General features: G+C 38.5%; 2 protein-coding genes across 3 annotated transcripts in view; one reads left to right on the forward strand and one right to left on the reverse strand.

The window, feature by feature from the left end:
• RHBDD3 (rhomboid domain containing 3) overlaps positions 1-240 on the reverse strand; it is a 34,151-nt gene extending 33,911 nt beyond the window's left edge. The window contains exon 1 of the mRNA XM_063454730.1: positions 179-240. The gene's annotated coding sequence lies outside the window, so the exon portion shown is untranslated. The remainder of the gene's footprint in view (positions 1-178) is intronic.
• EWSR1 (EWS RNA binding protein 1) lies at positions 3-22,952 on the forward strand. Of its 2 annotated transcripts, none has more exons than XM_063454722.1 (17): positions 3-341; positions 4,607-4,643; positions 4,807-4,858; positions 6,423-6,546; positions 8,688-8,874; positions 10,339-10,506; positions 11,406-11,692; positions 12,339-12,522; positions 15,720-15,757; positions 16,415-16,447; positions 19,111-19,229; positions 19,936-20,065; positions 20,990-21,112; positions 21,279-21,414; positions 21,498-21,595; positions 21,927-22,170; positions 22,254-22,952. In XM_063454722.1, exons 1-17 carry the CDS (start codon positions 329-331, stop codon positions 22,291-22,293), a joined length of 2,013 nt encoding a protein of 670 aa, XP_063310792.1. In that variant the 5' UTR covers positions 3-328; the 3' UTR covers positions 22,294-22,952. The 2 variants fall into 2 exon arrangements, with proteins under 2 accessions (XP_063310792.1, XP_063310793.1); XM_063454723.1 differs by having other exon boundaries at positions 4-341; positions 15,723-15,757.
• The last annotated feature ends 901 nt before the right edge of the window (positions 22,953-23,853 follow it).

Consider the following 23,853-nt stretch of genomic DNA (forward strand, 5'->3'; position numbering starts at 1 on the left):
GCCCCCTCCCCTCCCATTGATGTTCCTGAACAATCTAACACCACCGGATCACTCCACCACAAGCACCTGTATAGGGGGGGTGGAGTGGTATTTTTCCCCCCTCTGTCTCAATTCACATATACAGCAATTCACACTGCGCTGATAAACTATAACCTATATACAGCGAACTTTTACTCACCGGTCTCCTGCAAAATACGCCTGGTCCTTCAATTGGAATCGACTCCCCCCCCTTCCTGTATTGAGAGTGGTACGGTCCGCTTGGGGTGATTACTGCGCATGCGCAGCGCGCTCTCCTCACTAAGACGTTAGAGCGGGTGAGGTACACAAAATGGCTTCCACCGGTGAGTAACGGACTCTCTGCCCTGAGTTACATTAATATCCCCCAGTCTCTATCAGGCTGTGACCAGGTTTTTACGGTCTTGATGTTGGGCGGTTTGGGTGCTTGGTATTTATTTTATTATTAGTTCCCCTGTTTCCAACTCGCTCTGTCTCCGGTCACATCCTGTGTGCTAGGCCTCAGCACGATCCCATTCAGACTGAGCGCAGGGTCCAACACGGTATTAGGGCCGCGGTTACCGGGGGTAGCGCTGTGTGACTGTATATCCTGTAATATTTAGCACGTGTAGGGGAATCCGGCCGGCTAACATGGAGCAGTCCGCATACAACCCAGGTATTGTATTGGCACACAATGGCAGTATCTGCGTATTGCAGGCTGGAGGACACGGACTCCGGGAGCCACACGTGCTCACTCACTGTTTATAGTGAGAGATATTGAAGGCTGTTAGAGGCTAGTAATCCGTAACCTTGGGGGCTGCACGTGTTGGATGTTTCCTCTTATGCCTAGCCTGCCATTTTGAAATTGTTCCTCTGAAACCAACCATTGAGGCAGCGATGTTCAGGCCTGATATATGTCTTGGAAGAAAACCACTTGAATCCTGCCTTAATCCCATTTAGCATCAAAATGTAGATGAAGGTGCAAGGTATTCATCGTGGCAGGATGAGTCCTAAAATACTATTTTGTGTCCCTTGACTTTTAGTCTGGATACGTAATTTTTGTTGTTGTTGTTGCGTGAGTGTTTCTTCTGGCTGGTATTCTTATTTTACCCAGACAGAACCGTAATTGCAACTTTTATTAAACAGTATTTCATGTTGATAGCCATGTATGCTGAAAAAGACTATTTCAGAAATTCACATATAAGTCTTATTGCTGATGATCCCGAAGAACACACACATTGATGCAATTTCTAACTTTGTCCTAAGGGGGGGTGGGGGGGATATACGACTAGACTCCAAAGTGGCAAACAGATTGTGGACTGTTATACCGTTGAATATATTTTTAGAGAGGAAGAATCTGTTATACAGATGTTTAGTGAATTGTATAACGTTTATATGCTGCTAACCCTTGATGTGTTTTTGTTTTTCTACCTTCTTCCAACCAGGAGTGAGTGATCTATTTTATGTGGCTAGATACCGAAGTAGAGATAGTTGAGTTCAGTTTGTATCTACTATGAAACATAAAATTCGTTTGATTTATCTGAACATGCTTAAGTTTTTGTGTGTGTGAATAAATATATATATTATTCATATTTTCACGCACACACACTTTTCACCAGCGGAAGTATTTTACTTGGCTTTTTTGATCAAATAAAATCGCCAACTGCTCATATTTAACAGCAAAACTTTCATCAGGCAGTTATTGTGAATTGATGGAGTGTGGGGTACTGGAAATAAAAAGATAGATATAGATATATATGTACGCGCACACTTTACACAACAATTAGATTTGCTTTGTTGTGATCAAACGTACATGCATTCTGTTCACACACTTGCTGTGTGCTGAAAACAGCAAATCATTCTTGGGCTATTCATTGGTATTGGACACAACTTAAGGGGGATGTGCCAGCTCTTTATGCGTTACATCAATAATGCATTATGAGATATAAGCATGAAACCATGTCATTTTCAGTTAGTGCCCTGGGTCATTTGCTACTACTAATACTTATTGATGTCTTTCAACTAAAGATTAGTGAGATTCATCAGGCAGTTTTGCTCGGCCAGATTTGGTGTATTCATTGAATTTATGGGGCAGCAGTGTCTGAGCACGTTGCCTTCAGGGCATAAACAGATTCCAATGGTTTAATTCAGATGTTGTTGTCCTAACGTTCAACACGTCTGCATCCACTCTTCCTTTACCCTTGTGGTTAATGCAATGGTGAGTCTGACACATCATAACATAGATTTATTATATATGTGGGAGGTTTCATAATCTTTGTGCATAGTTGCTTTTAACTGTAAAAATGTCAACACCTGTAACTGTCCCTACAAATAATGTCTCTTTGCCTGTGCAAATCTATGTATTCATTGTTCAGCACAAGGTCCCCTAGAGAGGCTCTGTGATTAAAGGGGACACTATAGGCACCCAGACCAATTCATCTAATTGAAGTTACAAGCAACTATGCACAGACTAACGATGGAACCTCCCACATATACAATAAACCACAAGTGAGGAAGTAATCAAAAGTAGTTTTGAGGCTACCGAGGTCAAGGGGTGGGTTAATGGGAATGTTGAAGTCCCTGAGAATTAGGGATGGAATATTAGGAGAGGAAGTATGGAAGCCTTTGCAGCAAAGTGGTCAAGGAAGATGATTATTATTGCCATTTTTATATAGCGCCAACAGATTCTGTGGCGCTTTACAATATCATGAGATGGGGGATGTAACTATAAATAGGACAATTACAAATAAACTTACAGGAACAATAGGTTGAAGAGGACCCTGCTCAAACGAGCTTACAGTCTATAGGAGGTGGGGTATAAGACACGTGAGGACAGGAATCTGTCCAAATGTTAAGATGCCTGCTTTCCATGGAGTGACTCTTGTATAGCAGTATTGAAATTTGCTTTGTGAATAACTTCTAGAGAACGAATGGTTCGAATTCAGAAATATGAACATTTTGCTTGCCACTAATGACTATGTATTTTATTAGTGTGCATTTTTTTTTTCCAATAAAGCCTTTACAAAACTGCATCTCCCCCACCCCCATCATTTTTCTTTACTTTTTTTTTGCACACTCAATGTTGGTCAGCAATTTTAATAGTCAGCGTTTTTTGTTGTTTTTCTTAAAGTTCAAAGGTTAACTGACCAACTGAAAAGAAAGGGTTTTGTTCCAGAGAGTACACCACTGTAACTCAAACTGCTAGTTTTCATGTGTTCTTTGTAGTTTTGTTGGATGACAGTTTGTGTAGGCTTAAGGAACCCTGTCGTGGCATATTCATTGCATTGTGCGCTATTGGCATCATATATGATGATGATGACAGTGTATCCGGTCCCCCTACCTGCTGCCCACATCTGTTAGCCGTGCATGGTACAGTTTCTGAAGCAGGCTCTCTTCTCCATGACTCTGAAAAGTTGCCTGCAAGTCTTCAGAACTGACATCTGAAAGACACTTGATGAAATATAGCAGCAACTACAGTACCAAATGCTCTGATGGAGAGCCATAGCAATTTCTGTAGGATATTTCTCTTGCCCTTCCTGATCCTTGATTCTTAGCAGAAGTCTGACGACTTGCAAAAATTGATTAGATGCTGACAGGTTAATATTTATGGTTCTGTAAGAAAATGTTTTTGTAGTGCACTATATAGATTGTGTTTTGTGGTATATCCTTTTAGTGATTGCTCTAATCCCTTAACTTTGTTATTACGGAGCATGGATCTGGTCTATGCAGATTTTCAACATGAAATGCTTCTTGTTCCGAGAGATCTTGTATAATTATAGCTCTTGTCAGTGGGAAGGGCTTCTAATGGTCTTTATCGCATGTACAAAATTGCCAATGGTTTGACTTCAATAGGAACACAGCCTTCATCATTTTCCTAAGAAAGCAGCAGTGTCATCCAATTAAAGACCATATCCTGCAGGTTGACAAGTGATTTGTGTGTTTTCCCTCTTATTTTAATCCTTCCCCCCCCCCCCCCCTCCCCATACGTGTAGCTGGTGTGAGGTTGTATTGATGTAGATAAACAACCCTATATCAATTTTAGCAGCTGTTTAAGTGACATGGTCAATAACCACAACACCTTGATATTGGCATATAACTTTATTCTTTAGTTTTCCTTTTTGAGTTAAATGCAGCATTGGTTTCAGGGGTAAGCAACTTTCAGCACTCCGGATGTTATGAACTAAATCTCCACTGATGATTTGCCAACTATGGCTGTAAAAAGCATTATGGGAGATTTGGTCCACAGCATCTAGTGTGACAAATGTTGCCTTTTCCATGGCTAGACTTTCAGTTATCTGACCCAATGCTTACTATTGTGTGACTGTACATTGCTTTTCAAAATCGCCTGGCAGGCAATACTACATGCAGTGCATATTATTTTGAAAAGCAGTTGCAAAATGGTGAGCATGGGGGTCAAATAACTGACATTCTGACCCTGGGTGCTGAAGGCAAGTGTGAAAGGTAGAAAAGGAATTTCTGTAAAGTCTTTTAATATTCATGAATTAAAACAGAAAATATGTATTTTATGAATGTTAAAGCATGCTCCTTTAATATATCAAATGTAACATTTAATTTTTAAAATGTCATGTTTTAATTTTTCTTTTCTTTTTAGATTACAGCACCTACAGCCAGGCTGGAGCCCAGCAAAGGTGAGATGTACATTTGTCATAAGACATTGAAACGTTTTTAGTTACAAGTTTGCTATATTGTCAGATTGGACCTGTGGTAGATTATGTTCCCTTTTATTAAAGTTTTTTTTATTAATTTATATATATATATATATTTTTTTTAATTTCCCTTCTCTACGTACAGTTATGCTGCATATGCTGCCCAGCCAGCGCAAGGATACACACAGACTGCCCAGGTAAGTTTTTCAAGCATTTAAACAAAACATGTTATAAGTCCCAAAACATAGTTTGGTTATGAATTAACCATTTATGTGAGGGTTTTCAGGTTAAAAAATTCTCTTCCCTGTTACATTGCGGGGATATTTGAGATAGTTAAAGGAACAATATAGGGTCAGGTACACAAATGCATTCCTGACCCTATAGTGTTAAAATCACCATCCCCCCACACCCTTACCCCCAGTAAACTTAGTAAAATCTTACTTTTGTTCATCTGCACCTGCTGGATCTGCCTGCTTGGCTAACATCAGAAGTGCTGTTCTGAGCCAATCACAGCGCTTTCCCATAGGATTTGATTAGACTGTCAAAGAGGTAGATCAGGGGCAGAGCCAGCACAACCTTGGGCAATCAGCATCTCCTCATAGAGCTGCATTAAATCAATGCATCTCTATGAGGAAAGTTCAGTGTCTACATGCAGTGGGTGGAGACACCAAATGGCAGTGATGCTCACTGTGCAGCACTGCCCCAGGAAGCACCTCTAGAAGCCATATGAGCAGTGGCCAGTGGAGTTATCCCTAGGCTATAATGTAAACACTGCATTTTCTCTGAAAATAGTGTTTGCTGCAAAAGCTTAAAATAGAAAGTGTTGATTATGGTTATATCAAATTTATTGTTGCATAATTAAAGGAATGCCATAGCCTTAAGAATACAAATGCCTAGTTACTGTTTAAAGGACAGCCCCCAAAAGCATTGGGTAGTGCGAATACGCAGCAAAAGACCATGCTACACCAATCAGATGGTCTCTGTGAAACACTATATATTTTTTTTTGTCTGGAGCACTTTTGGTAGATCTGAGTGACAGCCACTAGAGACATTTAAACCTATGTAACGTTGCTTTTCTGCAGAATGGCAGTATTTTACACCACAAGGTCATGGCACCCATACTACCTCAGTGAGATGAAGTTGTCTGGGTGCCTATAGTGTCCATTTAAATAGACAAATTGTTGGACAACCAAAGAGTACTTCCAAGTGGCTGAAGTGCAGTATACTTTTATAAAGCTCCGTGTCTCTAAATCTGTTTGAACATTTTTTTTTTTTGTGGAGTGCTATAGTCTTGATAAAACACAACGTAGGAACAATTTTTTTTTTTTCTTCCGTATAGCAGTCAAGTTGACAAGTTAAAAATGTGTGGAGTTTAAAGTAAGGGTCTGTCTTACTTGCAAATAAAATATACCCACAATTAATCAATAAAAGCAATCCAACAGAAGGACAAACATTCATACTAGGCAGAGTAGAACATGGCTGCAATACAGCACAAGGAAATAAAGGCAGGTGTTAAGGAATGGGGTTATAATAAAGATTACAGGGAACATAATGAAAACCTAAAGACAGACTGGACTCCTTTCAGAATACCATATGTAGTTTTTGGGAATTACCAATACCCCTTTCTTGGCACTTGGATGCTTTTTGTCTTGACATGTTTCCTATTTGCATTTGTGTATGTGCTACTTATGGGTTTCATTGTATATCATTTTGTAAAGTTACTACAATTGTGTTTTTATAGTGGTTGTTTCCTATTTCCAGGCAAGCTATGGGCAGCAAAGTTATGGAACCTATGCCCAACCCACTGACTCCAGCTACACACAGGCACAAGCAACAGCAGCATATGGCCAGTCTTATGCAGCATCATATGGTCAACCACCAGCTGGTAAGATGGTAGCAGCTAACTATTGATATGTGTTAATTAGGTATTCAAGTTAGTGGAACTCACTTTCTGTAACATTGAAAATATTAATCTGACATTTTTATTATTTAGAACACTTTTTTTTAAATTTAAGTCATAGGAGGACCTGTTACATTTGTGTACAGTTGTAATTTGCCCTCTGGATTTCCTTTTCTGCATTGTGCTTACAGTAGAAAGGACCAGCACAGGTTTGCTTCATGCATGAGTTTAAGCCTTGGGTTCTCTCTACTTTCTTGTTTTAGCATGCCATCTTTAAAGCAACCGTGCAAACAGATTGCAGTCTTGTGTGATCTCATGAAATCTCACTGTCCTAGCTATTGTAGCTGAACATTCACCATTAAATTAAGTTGTATAACTGGGTACTCTCTTGTCTCCATCTAAAAGTTAGAATTGGCTTGTCTTTTAGAATGTTACTGTAAGGTGTCTTGCACAAAGACTTTTTTTTATTTATAATACATTGTGCCCGGCTATTACATAATCTTTTTCTAAATTGTACTATAAAATACTACATAATTAGATGCTTATTATTGGTTCCCTCTCACAATTCCTTATGTGACTACATGATTAGCATTGTGGGATTTTTGTAATGTAAAAAAACAGGGTTCATTAATATGAGCCATCTTAAGCAGCTGTCTCCAAAAATACACTTTCTGATCTGTTTTTATATTGCTCCCTGTAAATCTGTGAATCAAGAAAACCTAGAGGGGGGGGCACTAATTGAATCAGCAGAAGCTTCAGCGAAGTATAGATCAATATGCATTTGCAAGCGGATTCATGCAGTTTCCAACAGATGAGAAAACCAAAGGAGATTGCACCTAAATCAAATGTGTGGTTTTTGTGCTTGCCTTTCTCAATGAGGTTGTCTGGGTGCCATGTCCCTTTAGTTTCAACACTGCAACTGAACATTCTGAAGGTACGGCAATGGTTACAGTGCAGTGTCTAAATGCGTGGCTGTCCTACTGAAAAGCAGTGTAAATTATGCCTATTTCTATCAGTTGGCTTCAGACATCTGGCACTGCATAGTATATTGCTGTGAATGCACTCTAGTATCCCAAAGCTTTCCAGGCTTTTCATTGATCTCTCGGTCAGCCATGGAAGAAAGACCAGCTGTGGAAAGGGCACCCTGACCTGGGTGAAAAGGTAGGGCAGGGAGCTAAGCTTAACGGCTAGAAGGCACTGTAGCATTCGAAATACAAATATGTAGCACTTAAGCGTTCCTTTAATGGCAAGTAAAATTTTACATCAACACTTGGGGGCTATGTATTACCACTGATTTGGATCATGTCCTTTACAGACAGCAGGCTCTGATAGATTTCTCAGATTTGTCTCTTGACCACCAAGATCAGATCCCATGTATTTGAATGTGATGTTCTAATTGGGAGGTGGGATTTCACACTTCATTATTTTGGGTATTCTTTAATTTTCAATAAAAATGCATGACCTGTGCATGTCTGAAACTGCTCTGTAAGTAATCTGCTAATCTGATTTAGTATTTTAACATGCCCTTCATCACGTTTGCCACCCAACTAGAGATGCATTCATTCAATGAATCTTAGGAGATGCTGATTGGCGCAGTGTGGTGTTTTGCAGTTCATGCACAGTAACCTTCCAATGTTTTTTTTTTGTTGTTGTTTTTTTTTTTTTTAAACATTGGATTGGCAGAGATCAAGTTTCATCTCAGCCATGTAGGCAGAGCCAAGAGGGTTGAGAATATGTGAATAAAAACACATTTTCAATGTGATCTGAAGGCCTGTCACCTAAACAGCCACTAAAGCACTAAAGTACATGTTTGTATTCCTGACACTAGTGTTACTTTAACACAGAATTGAGACTGCACCAATTGAGTGAAATGGCTAGTGCCAAGCATGTCCCTGTAAGCATTTTGTATTTATAAATTGGGGGTCAGGATTTTAGATGCTATTTTTAAATATTTTATGGTGGGTCTTTATATTGCATATCACATGCTAAAGCACATATTAATGTGTCTACCGTTCGTCTGTATCTATTTGGCATACAATACCTAGTTATCTCGTGTTTTGCTGTTTCACTTCTTTATAGTATGGCTCCCACAGCGTGTCACTTATAAAAGTTATTTATGTTAACAGGATACACTGCTCCAGCTGCTCCTCAAGCTTACAGTCAGCCTGTGCAAGCCTATGGATCGACAGGATATGATAGCACCGCTGCAACCACCACCACCACTCAGACTTCCTATGCAGCACCATCTGCCTATGGATCACAGCCGGCATACCCTTCTTATGGACAGCAGACTGCCACCACTGCTCCTGCAAGGTAGTTATATTTACATTTACCATGCATATCCAGCTTAAATTGCCCATTTTCCATCTAATCTGCTTAACAGGGGAAGGATTGAACAGTATTTTCAGGCAGTAGGTTAACTACAGTTTGATTGGTACTTTGTTAATGTACATGAAGTGTAGAATATCCGATGTAGATTAAAGGACCACTATAGGCACCCAGACCACTTCAGCTCAATAAAGAGGTCTGGGTGCCAGGTCCATCATTAACCCTGCCTGCTGTAAGCACAGCAGTTTCAGAGAAACTGCTATGTTTACACTAGGGTTAATCTAGCTTCTAGTGGCTGTCTCACTGACAGCCGCTAGAGGCGCTTCTCACTGTGAAAATCACAGTGAAGACGCTGACGTCAATAGGAAAGCATTGAGAAATGCTTTCCTATGGACTGATTGAATGCGCGCGGCTCTTGCCGCGCATTCGGTGCTGACATCGGCAGAAGGAGAGTTCCCCAGTGCTGGAGAAAGGTAAGTGTTTAACCCCTTCAGCCCAGCGGGAGTGGGACCCTGAGGGTGGCGGGGACCTATTAACACTATAGAGCCAGGAATAAGCGTTTGTTTTCCTGTTACTATAGTGGTCCTTTAACTTTTCCAGCACTAATATTAAGTTTTTAGCTTCTCATCCTGCCTCCCGTGACACTAACCGCTCAGTCAAATGCTCCTTGTAGAGGATCCTTGAGAACTAAAAGCTCATGCATGGCAGCGCTGCACTAATAATTGGAAGCTAGTTACCAAGACTGAAGATACAGATTAAGGGAAAGCATGCGTGCACACAATGTTTTACAATATTTTTTTAAGCCCACCACTAAATCACAGTACCACAAATATTGGCGGATCCTACACTCTTCTCGTTTTATGCTTTCCTGTGGTCACCTCCAAAGGTGCACCAACAGTGAATGAGTGGGGTTCTCTGCCTAATAGGAGTCTGATCCTTTGGAGCCAACCATATAATGGCATAAATTGATATGAGACTCTGGAAACTGTTTAAGCAGTAAGTATTGCATTTTAATGTTAATATCCCATGTTAACATTAGTGTAGTGTACCCACCGATATTGGGGCATTGTCAGTTTGGTGTAACCGAATCCCCATATTTTGTTGCTTAGGTGAAACCTTGTAAAATTTAAAACTGTGTGCTGCTCCTTAATCTGTATTGTGTATGTATTTTTTTTGTCTTTACAGCAGCACACCAATTTAGAATGCATGTCTTAGGTGTGTCCCCACCCCCATTTTTATTTTCTCCCTGTTTCCAAAAATGACTCAGCAGAAACACCTGGTAGATCACTGCAGTGAAATTAAATTGTCTGGGAGGCTTTAGTGGTCTTTTAAGGCAATTATGTTCATGGAGTTATCCATGTGGGGATATCTGGGGCCCTCTTTATGTAAACATTACGCTGCCAACATTTAAATGTAAGACTTGCTTAAATGTCACATTTGTCTTACTAGACCTCAAGATGGAGGCAAGCCTGCAGATACCAGCCAACCACCTCAGAGTGCTGCCACCTATGCTCAACCCAGTATGGGCTACAGCCAGAGTAGCTACAGCTATCCTCAGGTTCCAGCCAGCTACCCAATGCAGCAAGTGAGCGCTCCCCCATCCTACCCACCTGCCAGGTAATGTGTACTTTTGTTTTTAATGCTTTTTTCCTTTACTCTGCAGGGTAGCTTTGAAAGCAAATCACATTTTGTATTTTTCTTTTTAGTATTGTAGCTCTGTGTACACAAGTTAATTTGCATTGTGGATGGCAAGCCGCTGGTCGTTAACAACCCTTTTTAGTTTTGTTTAGTCAAATTGTGACTTGATCTTCAAAGTTCATTTGAGTGTGTGGAGGGGGTAACATGTCCTATTCTAGCTGGTAGAATTAAGAAGATAGTCCAGTACTCTTTCAAGCAGTATTCCTTTGATTCAAAAACAAGTAACATTTCGGTCTCCTCCAAAGTTGAGGTGGTTTGTCTGAATAAAAATCCTTTTAATACACTCCTGAACAAATAGATCCATGCAGGATCACTACAGAATCTTTTTTTTATCAAAAACTTGTGATCTTTTGGAGCAGACTGAAATGTTACCCGTTATTGGACATCGCTGAAGGCATGCTTGACCCTCCTTGTTATATTAATACTGTTTTGGGCAGTTGTTCGGGTCACAATTGGAGAAATTTGGTTCATCCTGTTTGTAGCTTTCCCTGCTATAGTTGGTGACTGATTTTACTCCTCCAAGTGATTTTTCTTTTAGAAAGGTTACTGGAGTAGGGTGCATTCATGAGTTTAACTAGAAATCAATTTGCATTTGTTGCACTTTAGGGTGACTGAAGTTATTGACAAGTAATGTGCCTTGCATTCCTCTCCTGTATTGTCCTCTTTGGATAACAAAATATAGCTGTATGATTTGGAGTTTTCTGTAAACTAGACTCTTGCCATTAACAAGGTGACTGAATTGTGAGGTGAAAACCTAAAAAGACTAATTATGTTACATTGAGGATTACATATGCTTGCTTTTCCCCCCCTCTGTTTAGCTATTCTAGCTCTCAACCAACTAGCTATGATCAGAGCTCATATTCTCAGCCCAGTTCTTATACCCAGCAAGGTAGTTATGGGCAGCAAAGCTCTTACTCACAGCAGAGCTCTTATGGTCAGCCAAGCAGCTATGGACAGCAGAGTGGATATGGACAGCCAAGCAGCTACCAACAACAGCAGCAGCAGCAGCAACCACCACCCACCAGTTACCCACCTCCATCTTCTTCCTATGGCAGTCAGTCATCTGGCCAGTATGGCCAACAGACTAGTGGCTATGGACAGCAGAGTAAGTGTTCTTTGTTTACATAAAGTAGGATTTGTACATTTTGCAACAGCCTTTATTTTATTTTTTTAGAACAAATAACCTTCAGTGGTACAAATAAATTCTATTTTGCATCATGTGATTATCCGTAAATATAGGTAGGCATATAGAAGGCATACACTGAAATGAATATTGCAGTTGAAGATGCCAAATAGATATTAAACCATTGTTCAGTTTTACTTTCTAAACTGCATTAATGTATTCTTGTGTACATGTGACCTTTCAGAGATACAAGGGTTTTTTCGAATATTGTGTATCTCCAAAGTAGTCCCTTTCAGGGCAATTGAGCAGGTTTGGGATTTCACCTGCTAATGTTTTACTATAAAGCTAAAAGAAAATCCATCTCTCTTCCATGGGGGGGGGGGGGGGAGTACATGTATGCCTTCTTAGCATGGAAGGTGTCTTTGGAATGTTTACAATCCAACTGGAAACTGTTGATACATGATTGCTGACCATGCCTACTTTATATCCCAGTTGTATTTGTCAGTTTTAATGTGAAAATTACTTGAAAAAAAAAAACCATTGCGTTATAATTTGACATAGGTTTTAGGTGACTGTTTGCAAAGATTCCCCCTCTTGAAATGCTATATGGGATTTAATATTTTATTAGGTGGCTATCGTCAAGACCATCCAGGCAGCAAGGGATCCTATAGTCAACAGGAACCGCACCAAGGCTATGGAGGCTCCAGTGAGAACCGTGGCTCTGGAGGCTCTGACTCTCGCATCAGGAGCAGGGGCATGTTTGACAGAGGCGGCATGAGCCGTGGTGGGAGGGGAGGCCGTGGAGGCATGGGGTAAGAGAAAAGCTTTTTATCTATAAATTAACCAAAGGTTCCCCACCCAGTATTTTAACTGGAGCTGCAATTCATTCAAGTACTTTAAGGGCCAGATAAGGAATAGCATCTAATGTAGTTTTAAAATGTTGTTCCTTCCAAAGCATTTAGTCAAGCCCTCAGTTGCCTTCTTTTCAGTGGTAAGCCCTTTATTCATATATATCACTCAACTATATAAACATTAATTTTCAGTTGTATGAAAAAAGATCCCATGATCATAAAGAAGCATTTAGCTGCATTTTTATTTTACAAGCACATTTGTTTCTGGATTCCCTCGTGCCTTTTCACTTAACCTATCGGTACAACAAAATTGGCAACTAATGGGCATATTAACTTGTGCATGATCTTTCCAGATTCAATTTAAAACAGCTTTTTGTGCTCATTTGGGATTTTAAAAAATGTTTACACCTGTAAAGCTGCTGTGGAATCACCATTGAATAACACGTGTTTAACACAAATTTTTTTTGATGCCGAAAATAGTAGATATCTGGTTTTATATAAGCTCTGGAAAACCTGCCAGCATACCGGTTTCATAAGTACTCTGTACTTGGTTTTATAAATTTGCAGTATTCAATCCAGAAACTGACTTCAATTGAGACTGCATCAGGAACAGGTTGTAACTTCTCTTAATAGGCTGAATGTATTGGCACCCTTGATAATTCCAAATGGTACAAATTACCGTGATAGTGCCTAATCATACCGGCTTCACAATAGTATCACATGAAGGGTATACTATATGATTACTTGTACAATAAGGTGCGATGCTAGATATGCACTCCCTAAAATGCCCTGAAAAACAAAATCCTTCAAAAATCATGATGCACACTCCAATAGCTACTAAAATCCAAAACTTCTTTCAAAAAAGTTCATAACAACCATATAATATTTAAAGCTATCAAAGACTGTGTATAAAGGCTAAAGTAAATATACCAAAGTCATTAGCATGCATATGAATAGCCTGACAGGACACGAGCCACAAAATCCCCTCAACATTTTAGCACCTCTCTGGCTGCCTTACTCAAGGGTATCTATATTGTTTTTAACATTTTTGAATAAAGCATTGGATTTTAGTAGCTATTGGAGTGTGCATTCTGATTTTGTATGGATTTAATCATACCCACTTAACTTCAACTTTTAGTCTAACGCTTGAGGTGCTCAGTTATACATGACCGGCATCCCACCCCTAATTTTTCAGTGCATGCAGTCTTACTTTCTCTGTACCTTGAATTTCTACTCTTCACACTGTTCATTTATGATTTTTTTTTTTTTTAATACCATTTGCTGTCTCACTATATAAATGTTGTATCTTTCTGTGGGAATGTACCACTTCCAGTGTACACACTCCCTAACTGCTTTGTTAACCATTGCACTTTTGTTGATTTAAATAAAATTGCATGGTGCTGAGCAGTTGTATGCCTAGACAACCTTATGGTAAGATATGTTTATCGGAATGTTAAAGTATATTGACACTAACTTAACCCCTTAAGGACCAAACTTATGGAATAAAAGGGAATCATGACATGTCATGTGTCCTTAAGGGGTTAAAATATGTGCGATTGTGCACCATATAGTGTTCCTAAAAAGCAGACCTTGCCATATTGTCAGAAGCTGCAGTATTTGTAGGTTCAAGCCAAATCTAGATTTTTATTGCCATTTCTACCTCATGTTTTTGCCCACATGGTTCGGTACATAAAGTTACATGTGATTTATAGAAAATAAAATCTCTGCGTCTTTCTCTGTGCACAGCACATGGTCTTTGTGTTCCCTGGGAGTAAATCCCCATAACACTTATTTATTATTTTTCCTAATTTTCCATCCATTTTTTGATGGTTACATGTAAACCTGCATTATCATTCGTGACTATTTAGTGGTCAGACACGCATAATGTGACTAGTCTCAAAGAGGCAGGTTTTTCAGAGTTCTCAGGTAAGTCCTGGTTGTAGTATATATATTTTAATGTTTAATTATTTAATTTTGCTTCCTTTTTATTCCGAAGATGTATGCATTTTTCTATATATCTGGATATGTGTAATGCTCTTTTTGGTTGTACGTGAAAATCCCTTATTTTAACATGCTTTGTCAAATTTATATGCCACAGGTTACAAAGTGAGAGCGTTGTATACACTTCAGTTCTAAAAAGTGCCCACTCAGCCGGCAGCATAATGAAAAGTGGGACTCGGTGTCTAAATGGAGAGGAAAAAAAATCATAATTTATCAGGCCAAAAATAATCTAAAACTAGATCAGAACTTTGTATTAGTTATTGTTAGTTAAAATAGCTGATATGTGTAAAGAGGTGTCAAATTTAATACATTGTGTAACAATTTGTTTTTTGTTTTTTTTGTTCTATTCTTGTAGACATTTATTTGTACATTGTCAAATGGGTTGTAAGCTGCAAGTGACAGCTTAAATGTGTTAAATATTTTGTATTAAAGGTGCAATGCTTTTTTTTTTTTCTTCTTTGAAGACCACCACTTGATTTAGTCACTCGGGTAATTCCTAGTTATTTTAATCAATATCACCAATAAGTTGCATAATCCATAGAAGTGTTGCAGCACAATAGGCTAAATTTCTGCTTTGATAGTGACAGGACTGCTTTGCAGTTAAACACACTTACAGACCAATTACATTCTTTGTGGTTATCACTACTATATGCCAGCATTGAATATTCTGCATCCTAAATGTTGGCAGTTAAAGGAGTGGAATGTTCCAGTTGATGGTTATTCTTGTAGTGGCTGCCACACTTGCGCATCTGCCATTTCTCACACATTTTATATTTTTGTGGTGGTTGTGAGAAAATAAATTATTTAAAAAGTGAACTTGCTATTGGTACATTGTTCTTGTGCCTTTTACATCTGAGAAGAATATGACCACTTTATGCACTTTAGTCCATGAAGCATTGCACGCTTAATACTTCTGTTGATGGAGTTAGACCTCCTGAAGCAGAGCATAAAGGTATATGCAGATCTGTATGTTAAGTGTAAATGAAACAAAAACATACAAACGCCCTTGAAGATTAGTGCCACGCTGAGACAGATGCTTTGTATGGAGATGTTAAGCCACTGCCGGCTCTGTACCCTTGAACCCCCTTCGAGGCCCAGAATGCTAAATGGCTCTTTAATGGGAAAAGGCCTTCATTTCTTCACCTTTATTCTCCCAGCAGCGGTGGAGAGCGAGCTGGCTTCAGTAAGCCTGGTGGTAAGTTTTTGAGTATTACAAATGGGTAGCATAACAAAGCAATTTCCCTTATCCTCCACCCTTTTTTGTGTAAATTTTATATAAATTTTGTTTTTGCTCACCTTCTTATCATGGTGTGTAATTCCCTGTGTGCAGAAGTTTTTAATGGTCTGGCCGGCATTCTGTAGGGGTATGGATGCTTAAATGGTTACACAGTGGAAAAAAAATTCAAAACTATGCAGAGGTGTGTGTAATCTGGGGAAAAGGTTTTTTGTTATACCTGATTTTGGTATATCTGTCCGCTAGAGGTTGAAAGTGCAAACTGGAGCACCTATTACTGTTTACCAGCGGCGATACTGTACATGTTATTAATAATCTGCCCTGCCCTGTGCCTTAAAAGATTTAATTTCTTCACTGCTACCATACTACTTTTTAGTGGGTAGTAATGAAGGTGCCCCTCTCATTTTTTTGAGGGCTTCTTTACACCTGTGGCAATTTAAAGGTGTGTATAAATACAGAACAAGTCTGCCCCAAATGGTTCCCATGCCCACAAACTGTGCCCTGGATGCCCCTTCTTAACATGGTGGTATTAAGTAGCTTTGATGTTAATGTTTGTGTTTCGTAGGAGCATGGCGATCCTGTAAACTAACTTCTCTTTTTGTACTTTCAATCTGCCAGGACTTATGGACGACGGACCAGACATTGACTTAGGTGGGTAGTTTATGTGGTAGTGAATAGTGATGCTTCTTTATAAGGATAGTTCAACTATTAGAAATATTTAGGTTTGTTCTTTTATAAGGGTTCATCACCTCCCCCCCCCAAAAAATTGTCTTGTGCTATGAGTCTGCTTCTCATGTAGCCTTCTGTTTTGGGACTTCTGTGTTAGGTTTTTATTTATTTTTTTTACTTAAGATGTGAATGGCTGTTTTAATGGTTTGGGAAATTAAACCAGTGGTGTCGTCATTCTAGTTTGGGTCAGAACACCATTACAAATATTTATCACCTTAAAATCAAAAACAAACGATCATTAACCCCTTAAGGACCAAACTTCTGGAATAAAAGGGAATTATGACATGTCATGTGTCCTTAACCCCTTAACACCGCAGCCAAATGTACAAGTTGTGAACGAAACAAAACGTGAACAAAACCTGGCATTTGCGCTATGTCTGTCCAACCGTAATTCATATTAAATGCACCCCCCCTTATTATATATCATTTTATTCAGGGGAAACAGGTCTTTCATTTAATATCAAATATTTAGCTATGAAACATAATTTAATATGAAAAAAATGGGAGAAAATAAGATTTTTTTATTTTTTTCGTTCTTCATGACATTTTAACTGTCAATGTCATAATACTGTTTGCTTTTACTGCAATAAAATACACATATTTGTATTCAGCAAAGTCTCACGTGTAAAACAGTACCCCCTATGTACAGGTTTTATGGTGTTTTGGGAAGTTACAGGGTCAAATATAGCGTGTTACATTTGAAATTGAAATTCGCCAGATTGGTTACGTTGCCTTTGAGACTGTATAGTAGCCCAGGAAATAAATTTACACCCATAATGGCATACCATTTGCAATAGTAGACGACCCAAGGTATTGCAAATAAGCGATGTCCAGTCTTTTTTAGTAGCCATTTGGTCACAAACACTGGCCAAAGTTAGCGTTTGTATTTGTTTGTGTGTGAAAAATGCAAAAAACGCCAATTTTGGCCAGTGTTTGTGACTAAGTGGCTACTAAAAAAGACTGGACATACCCCATTTGCAATACCTTTGGTTGTCTACTATTGCAAATGGTATGCCATCATAGGGGTAATTTTCATTCTTGGGCTACCATAGGGTCATAAAGGCAACGTAAGCAATCTGGCGAATTTTAATGTGAAAAAAATTAAACACACGCCTTATATTTGACGCTGTAATTTTTGAAAACACCATAAAACCTGTACATGAGGGGTACTGTTGTACTCAGGAGACTTCGCTGAACACAAATATTTGTGTTTCAAAACAGTAAAAAGTATTGCAGCAATAATATCGTCCCTGTAAGTGCTGTTTGTGCGTGAAAAATGCAAAAAACGTCACTTTTACTGGCGATATCATGGTTGTAATACATTTTACTGTTTTGAAACACTAATATTTGTGTTCAGCGAAGTCTCCCGAGTAAAACAGTACCCCCCATGTACAGGTTTTATGGTGTTTTCAAAAGTTATAGGGTTAAATATAGTGCTAGCAAATTAAATTCCCTATACTTTCGGCATGGGTGGTCAGGCAGGTCCCGCTAATTGTAATTAATTAGGATACCTAATTATGTAAAATTATTACATAAATATATGTGTAGAATTAATATATGTATATATATACATATGTGTATATATATATATTTTTATTTATATATAGGTATATATATAGTGATATATACGTATATATTTATGTATATAGATATATATATTATTTCGTTATAAGTGTATTTTGATATAAATATATATATTAATATCAGAATACAGTTAGAACGAAATAAAACACATCTGTATATTTTTTAATTTTTTTATTTAATTTTTTTACGTATTTACATATTTTTTTTTATATTATTTATAAATATATATATAACAATAATTATATATATTTAATCAGTATCAGTCTACGTGTAATTTGATATTAATATATATATAATTATATATATATTAATATTAAAATACACCTAGACGGTGTATGTGTATGTGTGTATATGTGTATATATATACTTAGATCATATATATATAATGTGTATATATATGATCTAAGTATATAATTTATTTATTTTTACACTGTTTTATCATTTTTTTATTTGATTTTCAGCCAGCAGGGGGACCAACTGTCATTACAGTTGGTCCCCCTGCTGGCAATGCAGCAGGCAGCTATACCGGCCATGTGATTGTGAGGTCCTCGCAAGGACCTCACTCTCACATGGCCGGGAGGGCTCCTGGAGGGCGGACGTGCCGCGGGGGGCTCCCTGGGAGTCCCCCGAACCGCGATCGCCGGCGTGGGACCGCCAGCGACCGGGTAAGTTACTAAAAACCGGAGGGCGTACTATTACATCCGGCGGCGTTTAGAGCCGCTTTTAAAAGGACGTAATAGTACGCCCTCCGGTCTTAAGGGGTTAAACATGTTTTTACCGGAGTTTCCACAATCTTTTTTTTTAGGCATTGGTAATGAACTACATATTTTAAGTAGGAGCCTATTTTTGTAAAATCCACGAGATCCTCTGTGCAAACCATGGTATAGGATTGAAGCGCAGCAAATTATCCCACACTGATATACAGCTGCTTATATAAATACAATAATTAACTAGAACATCCTAAAGCCATCTTGGTTTTAATAATGAATACCTTCTCATAGGACCCCCTATGGAGCCTGAAGAAGAACCAGAGAACAACACAATCTATGTGCAAGGCCTGAATGAAAATGTGACAGTTGATGAAATAATAGACTTCTTCAAGCACTGTGGCGAAGTAAAGGTAAGTGGCATTCCTGGGGAAGTTATAGAGCGTAAACCTAATTTTCCTTCCAGTTCGTTTTGCCTTGGGAGAGCTGTCACTTTTATGGATTTTAGTCAGCATTCTCTCCATGACTTTTGCTTGTCTTGGTAACTTGAACTCTACCTGTTCCTTTATACCCCAGAAATTACAAGTATCATCATTGAGCATCTTAAAATCATACTCCATATTATGTTAAAACAGCTTATGTATAAAACCTCAACACAAGGCTCCTTTCTATTCATTGCATTAAAGTACCTTTTTTTTTTTTTTTTTTTGGATAAATAAAGCTAGTATGTTTGAGAAGCAAGGGTATTATTGGTTATATGCAGCAACATGCATTTGTTTATGCCATGCAGATTCAAAATCTGTATGTTGATGTACACTGCTGATGGAGCGCCTTGTTGAACTGCTTTGGCTTGTGTGTATTTTTTTTTTGTCAATCTGTTTTATTGAGGCAAAAAGGTATATGGTTCAGAATAATTAATAGAAAGTGTCAAACAAGCGGGGAAAAGCATGCACAATGAACATATTATTTGAAACTCCAGCTTAATACTGCCTACACCCTTTTATATTATCTTCTTTCTTTGACATCACTTTTTCCCTTTTTTTTTTCCCTCCCCCTTTGGCTTGTGTGTATTGTATCACTGATGCTTACTGATACCTAGTTTTATTCTGGTGTATATAGATAAACAAGAGGAATGGCCTTCCGCTTGTGAACATTTTTACAGACAAAGAGACTGGAAAACCAAAGGGAGATGGAACGGTTTCTTTTGAAGATCCACCATCAGCTAAGACTGCTGTAGAATTATGTGATGGTGAGTGTTGTAATTTGTCTTAAAATGTTGGTTTAGAGCACATGTAATCGGAACAAATGGCATGATCACTGAAACATATGGTCTTCTATAAATTGTGCTTGAAAATGTTCAATGTTTGTTTTTGCTTATATGCACTTGGCACAGATGTTTAAAGGTTCACTAGCTTAGGTCTCAATTTAATAAGCGTTCCGAATGATTCAATGTTGGGAGAAACTTTACAAATTACTTATCTGCAGAATATGCCATTAGTCTGTTGGAATTTCTGTAGATAAATCATTTGGAATGTCGTGGTTTATTTTATTTTTATTTTTTCCCGCTCTCGATTTGTATTGAAAACATTAGAGTATATTGCTGTGCTGTAAAGGCATTAAGGTCAATTTTTTTTATTTTAGACCTATCAGCACATAGATTTCTATGTCTAATAGTAAATGTATTTTGTATGTCTTCACACACAGGTTATATTGTGCTTAATTGCCCATTGCTTTTGCCATAGTGTAAAAAAAAAAAAAACTGCTTATGAAACTGCATGCAGGCTGTTTATTCAGATCTCTAATAAATGATCTGTTCATTCTATCTTTACTGCTGCATATAATTTTACGTGTGATTTACAAGCTATGAATTGATTATCCATTGTTAATAGGAGACTTAATAGATCTGTTTTTGTGTGCCAATTTCTGCGTCCATTCAAAGTTGTTCCCTCGGATACGCCTTTGCCGTCCTTAGTCAGAACATTTTAGATGTATTCTGTAGTACAGCTCTTTAGTACTTCAAAACTTTGGCTCAACTGAAACTATTGTACACCTGGTGATCCTTTAACAGGCACCAACAACCTGCATGGTGTAAAAAAATGTGTATATATTATACACTTTTTTTTTTGTGGTTTTTGTTAATATAAAACTTGGTATTTGAAATGTCACGCTTTAGGAAAAGAATTTCAAAGTAATAAACTGAAGGTGTCAATGGCTCGCAAAAAAACATCGTTGCTGGGTATGAGAGGTGGCATGCTTTCGCGTGATGGTCGTGGACAACCACCACTTTTACGGGGAGGTAAGATGTAACTTTATATTTTTTGTGTATAGCTTTTAATTATTTATTTTTTTTGTTACACATATTCCCTATGTTTCATGTTCAAATGTAATTATGTTGGCTTGCTTGATATTTGTTGTATCCCATTTGTAAACCTTTGTTTCTATTTTAATAAATGCTTTCTTAGGTCCCATGGGGCGAATGGGAGGTAGAGGAGGGGAACGTGGAGGATTTATGCCTAGAGGTCCTAGAGGGCCACGTGGAAGTCCAGTTGGTGGTCCAAATGTACAACACAGAGCTGGAGACTGGCAGTGTCCAAACCCGTACGTATGCAAACTGGAGTATCTTTTCTGCAATCTTCTGCTATATGTGCGTTGCTCAATTTATCTTATATTTCTATCATCAGTGGCTGTGGAAACCAAAACTTTGCGTGGAGAACAGAATGCAACCAATGCAAGGCTCCAAAACCCGAGGGCTTTATTCCTCCTCCATTTCCACCACCAGGTAAACTTGGTAACAGTTTTTGTTCTTTAAACTATCAATGTTCTTTCATGTAAATGCAGTTTGTCAATTGAAACATCCAGGAATCCAGTATTTGCCTGTGGATGTTTCCTTTGACTGGAAACACAGCAGAAGTTGTGGACGACTTGGATTTGTGTTTGATTAGAGTACCAGGATTAGCTTTTGCCTTTATTTTTGTCTTAAATAACCCTTTGTTCGATCTTCACATATGTAGGAAGTTGTGCAATAAATTGGCCTTACAGGATTGACCTGATTTAGGGATGGTAAATCATTCTATTTGATTACTAGCATTTGGTTATATAAATATTTGCAGGTGGTGAAAGAGGAAGGGGAGGACCAGGCATGAGAGGTGGTCGTGGAATGATGGACCGAGGAGGACCTGGAATGTTTAGAGGTGGCCGTGGAGGCGACAGGGGTTTCAGAGGCCGTGGTATGGATAGAGGTTTTGGTGGAGGAAGGAGAGGTGGTCCTCCTGGGCCCCCAGGACCTCTCATGGAGCCAATTGGAGGAGGCAGAGGTGGTGGCGGCAGACGTGGTGGACCTGGTAAAATGGAAAAGTATGTACATGTTGATGTGTCCATCCCCCCACCCCCCTCCCCTCTATATGTGCATTATTTACATCTCTCTTCTTTCTCTTTAGGGGTGAGCACCGCCAGGAGCGCAGAGAGAGACCCTACTAGAAGTTCAAAAGCCTCATTTACTACCAGATTTATTTTTTAAACAAATGTTTTAAATTTATAATTCCATATTTATAATGTTGGCATTGAGTCTATACTCGGTCACATTATGAATATACTTTGTCTGTAACTTTAGTATTCACAATTTGTGGAGATATTAAAATGGAAGTTTAATGGTAGTACCATTGTCCCTTTTTATTTTTTTTGCAGCCTCTTCCCTTTTTATTTTTATATTTTTTTTTCTCCTTTTCTTAACTTCCTGAGGGTCCACCACAAAGTTGTTTGTTCTGTTTTTAGATGTTTTCTCTGAAGGTTTCAAGGTATTGCTGCAGTGGCTTTGTAAGCATGTGGAGTATATTGTTGGTAAACATTTTGCCAGGAGAGGAGTAAGGGTAAAGCACTGTAGTGTCTTAGCACTCCTCTTGTATCATTGTATTGGACCCTTTTTTGAGGGTCGCCAAATGTCCCCTCCCCCTTCTTGGATAGGTTTATTTTTCTTCTGTTGTGACAGAAATTGAGGTAATGGCATTCCATGTCCATTTTCTGGAAAAGAGGAAAAACTAGGTGTGGGGGAGGGAGGGAGAGAGGGGTCTTGTTTTATACTCTGGCTTGTACAAACTTGTTCAACACAACACCACAATAAAATACTGTTTAAAACCAAATTTCACAGATTTAAATTACTTTTCTTAATTTGTTTCTCTTCAATATTTACTTTAGGCAAATGTTGAACGTTTTTCATAGATTGTAAAGGTTTTTGTTTTTGTTTGCCCAGTTTGAAGAATTAGCATTGCAAATAATGCTCCAGTGAGGTTTTTTATTTTATTATTGTAAAGGGCATTAAAAATCTGAGGAATTTCTAGCTGAAGCTGCACTCCCTACTATTTGGTTGTTTTCTAACATTATATATGCACCACCATTTACAAGAAGGCACTTGGGGTACCCCGCAGAAACACCCCCATTTATGGTTACAAGTGGCGTCACAAATGTAGAGGTTTGTGAGCCAATTAGTTATTTTAGCCTTTGTCAGACAACCTAATTTGAGCTGATGATTGAGCAAAGAAACAAGTTTGCCAGCCAGTATATTTTTGCAAATTCTGGGTTACATTAACAGTAGAAAAAACATGTGATGTTTATGTCGCAGAAATTCTAAAAAAAAAAAAATTGTACTCTAACCCTGGTAATGGGCATTATGAAGAGGTATCACTACGAGCAAATGCGATTTCTCAATTTTCCCAATAATACCCGGTGTTCCCCTTAGGAATGACCCATTGTTTCACAGGCTCTACAAAATTTGGCCCTGTATCCCTCCTGTCTGACAAATTTTCCCCAAATTATATTCCAGACTAAAACAAATCTGTTATGAAATGTAAAGGTAGATTGCTTATGAAACAATATATCCCATCAAAGCGGTCACAATATGGCACCAATTTTCATATTCTATAAATCCAATCTTCTGTAAATGGGCCTTTTGAATTTATTAAGTTCTAGGGAGGGAGTGGGGGGGAGGGAGACCACCACCACAAAGGGAGGGAGTGGGCGGGAGGGAGACCACCACCACCACAA

The sequence above is a fragment of the Pelobates fuscus genome, chromosome 5 (genome assembly GCF_036172605.1).
Source record: "Pelobates fuscus isolate aPelFus1 chromosome 5, aPelFus1.pri, whole genome shotgun sequence".
In the NCBI taxonomy this organism is placed as follows: domain Eukaryota; kingdom Metazoa; phylum Chordata; class Amphibia; order Anura; family Pelobatidae; genus Pelobates; species Pelobates fuscus.